Source organism: Gambusia affinis, linkage group LG05 (genome assembly GCF_019740435.1).
Source record: "Gambusia affinis linkage group LG05, SWU_Gaff_1.0, whole genome shotgun sequence".
Classification (NCBI taxonomy): Eukaryota; Metazoa; Chordata; class Actinopteri; order Cyprinodontiformes; family Poeciliidae; genus Gambusia; species Gambusia affinis.
In genome coordinates, this window is record NC_057872.1 from 9,503,592 (window position 1) to 9,516,172 (window position 12,581).

The 12,581-nt window shown below is 38.5% G+C and overlaps 1 protein-coding gene across 1 annotated transcript in view; it reads left to right on the forward strand.

Annotated features, from left to right (window-relative positions):
• Window positions 1–12,581, forward strand: part of LOC122831602 (eukaryotic translation initiation factor 3 subunit H) — a 70,643-nt gene that overhangs the window by 57,131 nt on the left and 931 nt on the right. Inside the window, exon 6 of the mRNA XM_044117900.1 lies at window positions 6,001–6,121. Coding sequence (XP_043973835.1) covers window positions 6,001–6,121 — 121 coding nt within the window. The remainder of the gene's footprint in view (window positions 1–6,000; window positions 6,122–12,581) is intronic.

The following is a 12,581-nucleotide window of genomic DNA, read 5'->3' on the forward strand; positions in this document are numbered from 1 at the left end:
AATGCATAGTTTATGGGGAAAAAATGCAATCATGTATTATGACATGTAGTGAGATGTCTGCAAGGTTTTCTTATTAACTTTCTTAAAGGTGTGTTGTGTTCTCCTTCCTCTGGTTTGGTTTGTTCCTTCCCTGAAATTTAGGACTCCAATAGTTTTATAATCCTGGGGACAGAGCCGATTGTTTTGGTGGTTGAGGGAAAATCCGACCTCTTCACCTTCTTAGTTCCACTGATCTCACCTGTGTCCAACATAGATGATGTTTGCAGCAAAGTTTCTCACTTTATCCTTTTTTGTGTGACAGATAAGCAGCCACAGACCCATTCGACATGTTCCCATTGAATATTTTTAATTTTTTTTTCTTAAGAAAACAAAATACTATTCTGGTTTTAAACCCATGATTTGAAGTAATAAATAAAAATAAAGTGACCGTATCAAATTTAACTGCTTGTCTGAACGTTTTGCAAATTATCCTGAAAAGGCCTCTGGTCTTAAGAGCAGAACCATGTCATATTTCAGTTTTTCTTTTTTAATACATTTGCAAAAACGTTCTACATTCCTGTTTTTTCTTTCTCTGTCAAGATGAGATGCTGAGTGTACATTCATGAGAAATAATATGAACTGTTTTTGATTTTAGCAAATGGATGAAATGAAACAAAGAGTGAAAAACTTAAGGGGGGGTGTGAAGACTTCCCGTACCCGCTGCATGTCTCGCTAATGCCTCACGATGCATAATCCCACTCATGTTGAAATGAACCATCTGTACTCGGTCTGCAAAATACATAGTGAATTTATCTTTAATGTATCACTTGACGCAATATGCATACGATGAAGAACTGCACAAAGTCTAGTAATTAATTAGTTACCATACATTCAGATTCTCTGACAGCAATACATTTGTAGACACTAGCAGCATAAAATGTTTTAGAAGGTAAAGAAGTGGTAACCTGGTCAAATCAGGCGGCAGATACAAACAAGCCTTTGTAATGATTTTTCTTTTTCTTTTATTTGTGGATATATGGAGGGTTCAAATTAAACTGTTAGTCATTATATGATTAAAATGCTAACTTATAATTGCCAATGCAGGTAATTAATAAAATGTGTATTTGCTTATTTCATCTGTCCTGTTACTGTACCGTCCCCATGAAATAAATATATCTGTCAAACTTGATAATCAATCAGTTCACTAATTTTGAAAATCATGGAGGATGCTATGATTAAAAATTAAAGCATGTGGAGCAATTCTGCGTTATTTGTATAGATTTTAATCATGTTTGTGAGTAGCTAGTATGCAAATTAATTTGCTTCTAGAGAACTTTGAAAATGTTGTACATAAATTAAATTCACATTTTTACGAATTTTGGTCAAATTAAGAAAAAATTCTTATTCAAATAAGGAAATTGGATTCGAACAGCTGTTTTAGGCTTAACCACTATACTTTATATTTTAACTGAATGCAAGTAAAAACAAAACAAAACTGCAATATTGTCAGCCCATGAACAGAATAATAGCATATATTTAAAATATCTGAGTCCAGATTCCTCTCCCTTGTTATACATTTAAGACCTTACAAGCTCAGTTAAGTTATTACTGATTACAACAGGTTAATAGGGATATATATGCACTCCTGTAGTCATTAATACAGTCCAGTGTGAAGTTCGAATCCCCTCCATCACAGCAGATTCATCTTTTGTGTTCCTAAGCAATAAGACTGACCAACAAGCAACTTTGTTTTCTGATGGCATCTGGTTTATCCTCCCAGTTCTAAAGAAAACACTAGTTTGTGGTTAAGGCATCACACGTTACTGAAATGGGAAGAAGCTTTTAAAATATCTTCTAACAAGATGACATGGAACAGTTTCCCTGACAACCACAGGAAAGATGTTTTGTTAATTGTTATCGAGTGTCTCAGGGTTAAAAAGTTCGACTTGCTGGCAAGATTAACTTGAATTTGTGTCCAGACGAAATTTTTTTTAGTGTCAAAAAAAGAAACTTGAAGTATTAGTTGGTGTATTAATTCTTCATACAACCCATATAAACATATCAATTGTTGTTTTATAACTAATTAAAACCATTCAAAATTTTGTTTAGTGCATCATTTTTAGATTCTTTCTTGAAAACGTCTCACTGAGCCATCCTCCTGACCTATTTAGCAGATACAATTAGACACAAAAGCAAGTTTAAGAAAGAGGGAAAACAAAGCAAACTGATCATTTACTCCTGCATATCGACTGGTTTGAAACATGAGCAAATTGTGCTTTGAGGACTCCTGTTTTGACTGCATGATTATCCATGCATACAATATTTAAACATACCACATGCATTAGCCATCATATCGCTTTAATAAACCAGTTTTAAGCGGGCCGTTCTTGGAGGGAGCCGTTCCTTACGCAGTCGGAGGGCCGCAGCAGGGAAGCGCTATCCTGTGATTTGGTCTCGATCCATTGAGTTTTCATGCAGGAAAGCCAAAGTCATCACAGCGCCCCTCACTGTTTAACACGACCGGACTGGCACCAGATCAGAACACAGAAATGACTGGCATTTCTGTGTTTTAAAATGAACCCATTGTTCATTTTGAAATACTTTTACTCTTCAGATCAAATTGTAAAAGTGAGCATCCGTCTTCAGAATGGGCCAAAACTGCGGCTCGCTAATGAAGTGCGCATGCAGCGTCCTCCTTTTGGCAACAGACACCTATCCCTTCAAGCGGATAATGTAATCACAGATATTAGTGCGCAACTCAAGCAGGTGTAAGATTTTAATATGGCTAGTGTCACAGATAGTTGAGGCATATGAAAACAGCACCCCATAAATCATCAGCTGCGTCCGCGTAATTATGCGCATGCCCGTGGTTACTTGCAGTGCATGTTTGCATTTTAATGTGATTAAGGTGTTAGCAGTGGAAGGGGGCTGACGCTAAGCTGAGATGACCCAGAGCTGTCTTTAGGATGTGCATATTTTTGAGAGATGTGGGAGAGGGGGTTAATTTTTCTGCAGCAGTGCGGGTCGTTTTAGTTTCTTTTTTCTGTTTGGACTCTGGCCAAACGATTTATATGTCTGACATTTTGCTCATAGTTTGAATTGATATTAAAAGAGCAGGAGTCAGAACAATTGTGTAATATGCTTGCACTGCAGTATATTCGTATGTCTACAAAAAAGGGACAAGAAGCATAGCAGCTTTTACTGCACACTTATCTTGCTCATCTTTAGTAAACTAAGGATGAGGAGCAGATAATGATTAGGAATGCTAAGTAATGGGAGTAATATAAATGCTATTTTTTCTTTACAGGTTGCAGAAAAATAACCTGAAGTTGCAAGTCTGCCTTTCTGGAATATTCTATCACAGTTCCGCTAATGAACACAATTTTAATGAGAAAAGTGCTATAAAATGCTATGGCTAGGAGTTTAGCCTAATACTAGGATCTTTGGAAAATTCCACTTGATGCTAGCAATTAGCTTTTTGTGGTAATAATGTTAATAGTAATTACTAGTTCTTACAACCTTAACATCAACAATGTATTAAGAAACTCACAGGCTCATAGTTCATTCACTCTTTATCGTGGGTGGTGTTATGTAAGTTTAACATTGCAACCGAGTTTCTATGGCGACACTATTTAGTCTAAACTTTTTCATAACCACTAGTTAAACGGAGTTTGAACTGATAGTATAATCAGAAATAAAATGAAGAGAACTGCCACTTCATGCCGAAAAGTTGAGATTAGGCTGGTTTAATATGCATGTGGTGGGGAGGTCCATGTTTAGTCTATCTCTATTTCAAGACTGGAGATTAAATACTTTTGGTTATTTGATCCAAGATTTCTTTGAAATATGAGATGAGAGATGTTTAGCAAACTAGCGGTGTCAGGTTGGAAGCTCATTTAGCTAGAAATTCATGACTTTGGGCAGAATAAAGCCCTCAGCTCTGCATCAATATTTTGTAATCTATCTGAGTTCCTTTTCACGTTTCTTTAGTTTTGAGTTTTCTCTTTGATTTCCGACTTTGTTTCCTCAAGTTTTTTTTTTTTTCCAGAGATGCTTATGAAGCAGAAAGTAACTTTCCCAGACATCTAACTTAGACTTCAATCAATGACTATTTATGTTACGTGGAGAAATTTAGGATTTACAACAACTTTGAAAAAAATCTGACCTAACAGTGTGATGAAATCCATCCAGTTCAGAAAGCTCTGACCTTTGTCTCTAAAATAGTGGGTTTAGATCATCCAACTCTTTTTAACTTTGTTGGATTCCCTCCAGTGAGAGTTTTAAGAAAATGGCAGTGGATTGCATGAAGCATCTATCTGTCAACAACAAATCTATCTAAAAAAAGCACTGAACCAGTTACTGAATGAAAAAGAAAATCTCCTGCTGGCAGTACGGGAATCTTGTTAGCCTGAATTTTGATATTTTGGCTACAAAACAAAAGAAAAGTTTGGAACATGGCAGCAGGGATTTTTCTCCTGGCTGTGATTATGGAAGAATCCATCTGTCATGTAAGGTAAACTTCTGCTCTTGTCGAGCCAAAACAAACAAAATTTGTTGCCAAGAAGCACAGAACTGTAGCCCCAATAACTCTGGAAGAGATGAGTTGTGAGTTTGTAACCCTGATGGAAAAAAAAAAAAGAAAAGCAGTGTTAACTCTGCAAATTCCCCCAAACCTTCACGAAGACGGGTCATCCTGGTAGAATTTGTCAAACGGAGGCAGGAATATGTTTTTTCGCAGTACATGCTGCATTGTGTTGCCCCTAAAACCTTCATAAATGAAACAACGTGATTGAACAGATGAAAACATAGGGGGGATTCAAGCTATAGCAGAGCCCTGCAGCCTTGTCAAGGTTGAACTCGAGGTGCAAGGTAGAGACGTAGTGTTCCTAAAAGTCAGACGGGAGACAACCAGCATTCTGTTTTGATGCTCTTCTTTTTTTCCCCCTCTCTGACATTTCTGTGTCTGAGAACAACACATGCACTGTAAAAAAAAAAAAAAAAAAAAAAAAATTAACCTCACTCAAGCTGACAAAGAGACTATTGGAGCCAATCCATTTACTATGCAGATCCCATACTCCATAAAATGTAAAGAAACCTTTTTTAAATCGGCGCGATTCACAAGGTGGTTGAGGCTCAGCAGGCAGCAGCTGTTATTACGGGAAATGCATCCATCTAGCCTGACATTTCACTGACACTGACCTGAAAATTGGTTCATATTGTAAAAGGAAATGTTTTTTAGTAGATTTAGGTTGCATTAGTATTGCCAAAGTAGGTAAAAAGCATTTATGAAGCACTTTTCAAAACCACAAAGTCACTTTACAGAACCAAAAGCACCGAGGACGCGGACGTTTGGAAACAAGAATAAACTAACAGCAGTCATATCGTAGGAAAAACAAAAAACCCAACAAAGAACAAGTTTTAAATCAAGGTTTTGATAAAATTTTAAAACAAAAAAAACATGAATGACAATTTAACATGCAACTAAAACCCAAATTATTAATTCCCATAGCAGATTGAGTTTTAAAGTTAAATGTAAATGTACCCATTTGGAGCGGTTCAGCCACAGTTTAGACTTGAATCTGATGGAAAATATAATATTTACTTTTTATACTCAACACACATTTCATCCTTAGTGTTTATGAGAAAGCTGCTGAGTCATACATCCCCATGATCCCGCTGGATCGATCTGTGTGATGTTAATCGCAAAGTAAGCAGTGAAGTGGGATTTGTACCAGCATGTTTATTGTGAATTGATGGTCTGAAAGACTCTTATTTTGCCTGAAAAATAAGCAAACATTCAACTCATAACCAAACACTCATCTAATGCTGCATTTATGAGGTGCAACACGCTGTGGCTGTAGTTATAAAGTTTCTATATGCTTGTAAAATCTCTTTAAATTAAAACGTAATGGAACTTGTCAATAGAGATGAGGGATACGTCTCGGTTCTCGCTGACGCTTTTCACAAATTCTGTCGGGCAAGACGAAAACTCCGCCTGACGCGCTTGTCATTTCATTCCAGCAACCACTTGGAGAAGAGTCTTCAGCTTCTGATGGACAGGGTGGACGACCTGAACCAAGACATTGTCAAATATAACACCTACAGCCGCAACCTGAGCAAGCAGCAGCAGCAGAAGCACCAGGTAACTCCTGCAAGCAGACTCGTACACGGCGAGGCTTTCAGGGAAGCAAAGTGCCCACACCACCCACACAGTGAGCCAGCAGGAGCAGCAGGCACATCAGCGTACCAGCATGCATATAGAGACGCTTTTGCTCAACTATCACACGTATTCGCAAACAGATGCACCCACAGTCCCATTCTTAGCAGGAGAGCAGCAGGTTTGTGTCTGTAGGATGTGGACACAACCAAATTGAAGCTGTAATCACGGCAGGGAAGAAACGGCTTTGCAAATCCCCAGATCTGAACATCTCGTTGTGAGTGTTGCATTATTGCGCTTATTGACATCTGTGTCGAGGGAACATCAGTTTTTACACCAACTAACAGCAACAAAAATCAACACTTTTTTAAAAAATTATTATTAAAGCGCTTTTGTTTTATTTTTTTTAAAGCCATTTTTATCCGATATGAAGCCAAGGTCTGTTGTTTCGACACATTAAAGTAGCTGACAGGATATCACTTCAAACTCAGCCGTTTAAAATGTGTTACTCCGCTGAGAGCAGGATTTTTTTTAAAAAAGAAAAAAAAAAGGCAAGACGTCTAACTTTTTCCAGACAAATGAGCACCACCGTGAACAGAGCTGTGAACTCCCCTTCAATGTGGCAAAGAGAGATTTCTCTGAAGATTCTTATAATCTTCATTATAATCTTGGTGTAATAAACCAAATGAGTGCATTAGAAGCAAAGCACCAGCAGTGTAAGTAAAGGCCAGGCAACGGCAACCAATCGTCACGAATCATTTCTGTTACCTTGAGTTTACTCTGATAAGGTCGCATTGACTTGTTGCAGCTGTCATGATGTAAACATCCCTCTTCCCACTGTAGCTATTCATGTGTGTCCACAGCAGAAGGTGAAATGATGCAGGTAAGGTGCAGAAATTATTAAGAGCAAGGAGAGTTTAGGTATAGAGCTGTGCAAAAGTATTCATTCCCCCAGTACTTTTGTAATGTTGTTTACAACCACAAAATTCAATGTATGTTATGTGGCAGACCAGCACAACGTACTACAAAACGATCAAGTAGAAGAAACTGAGTAGATCTTTTTTTACATATACAAATCTGAAAAGTGTGGCACGCATGTCTATTTTTTGGCAGGACCACATTTTCCTACAAATCTTTGATGGAAAACCTGGAAAAGATCTGACTGCACGATTTTACGCTATCATCTAATTTATATAGTAGACAATTCTTTAAAACAAATTTCACCTTTAAAAAAAAAAAGAAAAAAGCAATTATTTAATGCAAGACAATTTCCGCATGTGACAAAATTAGATGTAACACTTTAAAGTGTGAAGTATGTGTGTATAGTGCCACCTTCAGCATGACAAAAAAGTAAACTTATTGTTTATGTATTGACAGATACACAAGATGTACATTTGCATTTATTTAAAAGTAATAATAATAATAATAAAAACTAATAATACTAATACAATAATAGGAATTTTAACAGTAAAACTTATTTGGGTTTCTGAATACGTCTGCACCATAATACCTGAAGGCAGCTAATCAAACATGTGGAAAGGGTAGAAAGTTGTAACACACAACCTGCCCAACTTCAGAAAGTATTTAGGACTTGGAAAAAATATATCTCAATCATTTCTTTGTGCTCCTCCTCAGCTTTGAGGAGTCTCTGCTCTTCTCCACTTTGCTGCTGTGGTTCATAATGAATCTCACCAAGCAGCCAGACCTTCCATATAATCTCTTAACTTGATGTGGTTTCATACTTTAGACCACTCTAACCTTTGAAAACCTGGCTTTTCATAGAGCAAGTGCACACTCTGCCCACCATGTTTGATTTGAAATGGTAGCATCGATGGAAACAACTAATGGCTCAAGCCTCACTGGTTTGAAGGTAAAACACACACATTCTGCTGCAGACTGAAGACTGCTCACACAGCAATATGGAGGAAAACCGTTGTAACTTTTATCAAAATAAAAAGATGAAAAAAATGAAAAAATTGGCTATTTGAGCGATACGGTGAAATCTGTTAGGTAACTGAATTTTTGTTGAATGCAAGTCTTGCTGTTCAAGACTAAAACCATGTATTCATATCTTTCCACTGCTTTCTGTTAATCTATCGCATGCCTGTCCAAAAACTATATTCACGTTTCAATTTGTAGAGTGACAAAAGGCGGAAAAAGTTTCAGGAGAACGAAGACCGCTAAAAGGCTCTGCAAAAGCCGAGCTTGCTCTGAGCAGAAGGTGCAGCTACATCACAGCTTCGACTTGGCTTAAAAGCAGGAGCGAACGCAATTTCAGAAAAATAAATGCACCGAGAGTGAAAACATGCGTGCACACACAGTCTGTGTGCACATAGTGCCATCTGCAGCTACAACCTCCGCCAGTTGCATCATAAACATCTGGCAGCAAATGGAAGCCGCCAGCGTCACGCGGCAACGTGTATTGTTCGAGGAAATGGGAGCATAGCAGCTCACCGTGACTCACTGATCTGCACACAAACATACACCTACGTCGAAATGGCTATATCATTCAGTCATTAGTCTGTGGAAGTGAGAAAATGTCTGAGGTATTAATGTTGATCCGGGATGAGTCACCGTCATCGTTTTATCATCAAGTAGGAGATAAAGTTACAGCCAGCTTCTCGCCAAACCAGGCAGAGTCGGATGAAACGTGGATCCGTAACTGTAGGCAGAAGTTTATGAACTCTCAAGAGGAAGCGAATACGTTTCATCCTCACACTTTTAGAGCATTTGAATCCATCAGTCTCCATGTTTCTTGTCTTATCAGTCTCCCAAGCTTTCCTCTTTCACTCTTGCACCCAAACTCATATATAATATCACACAGACGAGCCCTTCTTTTATAGTGTCAGCTTTTTCACATTTCACATGGTACCCTATTATGAACCAATAAAGCACACATGGAAAAGGAAAGTGAGCTTCTATTAAACCTCTCAGACATCTACGCTGCGTGCCCCTTGTAATCTTGTGCTATTGACCCTGCTGCTTCCCGGACAAATGGAACCATATTAATCATCATAGAAAGTTGCAAAAAGCCATCGTGCTGAGGGGGCTCCATTTTTCTCCCGCAGCCTTCTGTATTTGGTAAATAACAGATTCCTCAGCACGCGCGATCCGCAGCCAAGTTGGGTCCTTTTGTTGCCGGGAACGTGTGGCTCCCTCCGTTCTGATTCATTCGCATCCAAACGAGCCCGCGCCACACTTTGCTGTCGATTAGGTATGCCGCAGTGTTTTAATCCGCTGAACTGAGGAAGCATAAATTGTGCCTAATAGAAGATTTCAGCGACAATTAAAAGATTTACCAACCCGAGGAATTTCTTTTATTTATTTTTTTTAAGCAAACGCGTACAAAGCGAGCCAGAGCAGCAGCAGCAGAAGAAGAGAGCTTCGCCAAAGAGAGGTCGTAAAAAGTTCAGCGGTTGAAGCTGCCGTGATGTCTGGGTTGTTGTGCCAAAAGGAAGGTGGAAAACTGGCGGGAGGATGTTTCAGCAGTTTGACGGGGAGGTTGTTGGAACCCTAAAAGCAGAATACAGACGATGTGTGCTGAAATGAATTTTTGAACAGAAAAGATCTGGGCCAAAGGTGAGCAGAGGGTAATTGGGCTTAATCTAAATTGTGGCTGATGCAAACATGCCCTTTGAGAGGAGCAGGAATATGATATTCTCTTAATTCCTAAGCAACTGTTGCTAGAAAAGAACTCAAAATATTCTTATTTGAACCAAAAGCCCGTCTTTAAAAAGTAAACCGAGGATCTCATCTACATTAAACCAGAGGTCAGCAACCTTCATGAATTAAAGAGCCATTCTGTTTTCAGGCCAGACCAAAAAAAAAAAAGACTTGGTCACAAATGTCAACATGACTTTTTGGAATAGAAAAAAAATATACATATTTTATTAATTTAAGTAAATATCTTCTTTAGAAAAATGTTTATTTTTAAAGAAGCATCATTTCATCTCTAATTTTTTAGAACTAAAATAAAAATTATATTTTGCAAGAAGAGTATGGATATTTTTTTTTTTCTGTTGCATGGAAAATAATGAGATGATGGAAAAGCACATAGATCCTAGTTTGACAAGAAAAAACAGATCTAAAAGCTTATTACTGGTACTTCCATTGTCTTTTTTTGTGAAAATTTAATGCAGATATTTGCAGGAAAAAACCTGCTAAAACCCTGCATTTGTTAAGTCTATATTTAGAGGGTTAGCTGGTTCTTTTTATGTTTCAGCCAAAGTTATTAAGAGCCATTGTGGACGGTCCAATAAACCACATGCAGCTCCGGAGCCGCAGGTTGTAGACCCCTGCATTAACAATGATTTTGTAGAAGTTACTAAATAACTTCTTCACTTCTTTCTGTGGCCAATTCAAAGTGATAAGATGTTAATTTTCTCCTGCACAATTCAATCTCGATGCTAATTGTAATTTGAGAGCCGACATTGGCTGCAGTCTGAACGAGATGATCAGAGATCTTATGAGGGCATTCTGACTGGGCGAGCTGACCGAGGAATGCACGAAACACGGTGTGCTTGGAGAACGAGTCTGTAATCAAGCATGGTTTAGATCTGTTCCCCCCGCCCAAAAATAAGAAATAAAAAATGCACAACTGTTTTTAGCGCTGTTAAAAAGTGTTTGCCCCCTCCCCAATTTTCTGTCTATTTGCATGTTTGTGACACTTCAGTGTTTCAGGTCATCAGACCAATTTAAATATTAGTCAAAGCCAACTCAAGTGAACACAAAATGTATTTTTTAAACAAAGATGTTTATTACTAAGGCACAGCCCTGTGTGGAAAAAGTTCAAGTCAACCGTTTTGTTTTGCCTTTGTTAATTAGGAGGAGCTTATTGAATCCAGAAAATCGTCAAATTAAAGAAATTATTTTTTAAAATTTTAGATGAACAGACTGTAGCACTGCCGGTCAGATTAAATCATTCTTGAAGCAGGACAGATGTCAGATGTCGTTTGTATTTGTACTTGTTAAACCACCGGGGAGACCAGGTGAAATTAGTCTTTACTGAAATCAGTGCGTAGTGCGCTACGCATGTGGGCTCTTCTCTAATTCCTCTAGGCCAGTTGAGTTGCATAAAACATGCCAGATAATGACCGTTGATCAAACCGAAATAGTTGGTTGTTATGGACTCTCACAAGCAAATTTCCTTACAGTAAACTACTTTTAGATCAGAGAAAATGACTTAAAATTATTGGTTGTTAAAGCAGGTACAAAGTGTCCTAAACTTAAAGGGGAAAAAATGGTTAAGTACGTAAAATGGCACCCATCCATTAGCCAGTGTGGCACTTCGTTACCATGGGGACCTGACACAGAATGGTAGATTATTACTGGCCAAGAAGTCATCATAATCTGATTTCCTCCTGTTGCCTGGGCATCGAGAGACATGGCAGATGCCGTTTGAGCTCGTAAAATCTGAAGGAAGACTCTACTAACTTGATATGATTTTAACAATAGAAACCAGATCTTATTTTACTGGGGGTTTTTTAGGGAAGGGGGTAACGATAATAAATTACTGTTTACCTAGTTGCTTCAGCACTATGGAAACATTTCAAAACAGACTGGTGAAACTGAGAACATGCCATCATGTCCATCAGGTGCGTAAATGCTTCTAAATTTACAGAAAGAGGCAAACAGTACAAAATGCAGGAAAGATGCTGGAAGATGATCACTTTTCATCATCAGATATAAAGCATAAACTAACAAGAGGCTTCAGTCCAACTCCGTTTCAGCAATAACTTGGTAAGTGTGCTCTTTACTGAGCAGATTGGGTGAAAAGTCGGAGGGTGTCTCCTTTGTTTTGCTGACATGAACACATTCGTTCGGTATTGGCACCAGGCTTTTAAATTTAATTTCCAGTAACATTTAGACACTTCTCCGGAACTGTAAAGCAATTATTCGCGGTATAAGGGAGGAAGACGCACGAAAAGTTTTGCACATTTCCATTTCAGTGATGCAGTCATGCTGGGCCACACGGAGAGGAGGGGGAAAGAAAAGATCAAAATGTTTCTTTGTTTATCTGATGAACCTGTACAGGTGCATTGTGGGATGTTTGGTTGAAAGCACTCGACTTGCTTGAACCCCAGCTACTTCCTCTGTCTGCTCCAACCTTCCTCCTCTTCGCCTTCATCTTGCCAAATTAACAAGGCTTTTAGGATCTCCGGAGACGTGGCACCTCACTGATTTACCGACTGTCAGCCCGCCACAAATCACTCCATTCCTGTTAGCACTTATAACTCTTCTGTCTCCGTCTCCCCATCTCTGCTTTCATCGCTCTGTTATTCTACTTTTCTTACTTTGTGCTCTCCGACTTTACGCCTCCCGCTTCTTTTTTTTTTTTTTCCTGCTACCGCTCTCCGCTTCCTTACCTGCTGCATTTATTTTATTATTTCCTTCGATACTCCCACATCTTCTTGTCGTCATCTCATGCTGCCTTCCCCCCCCCCAA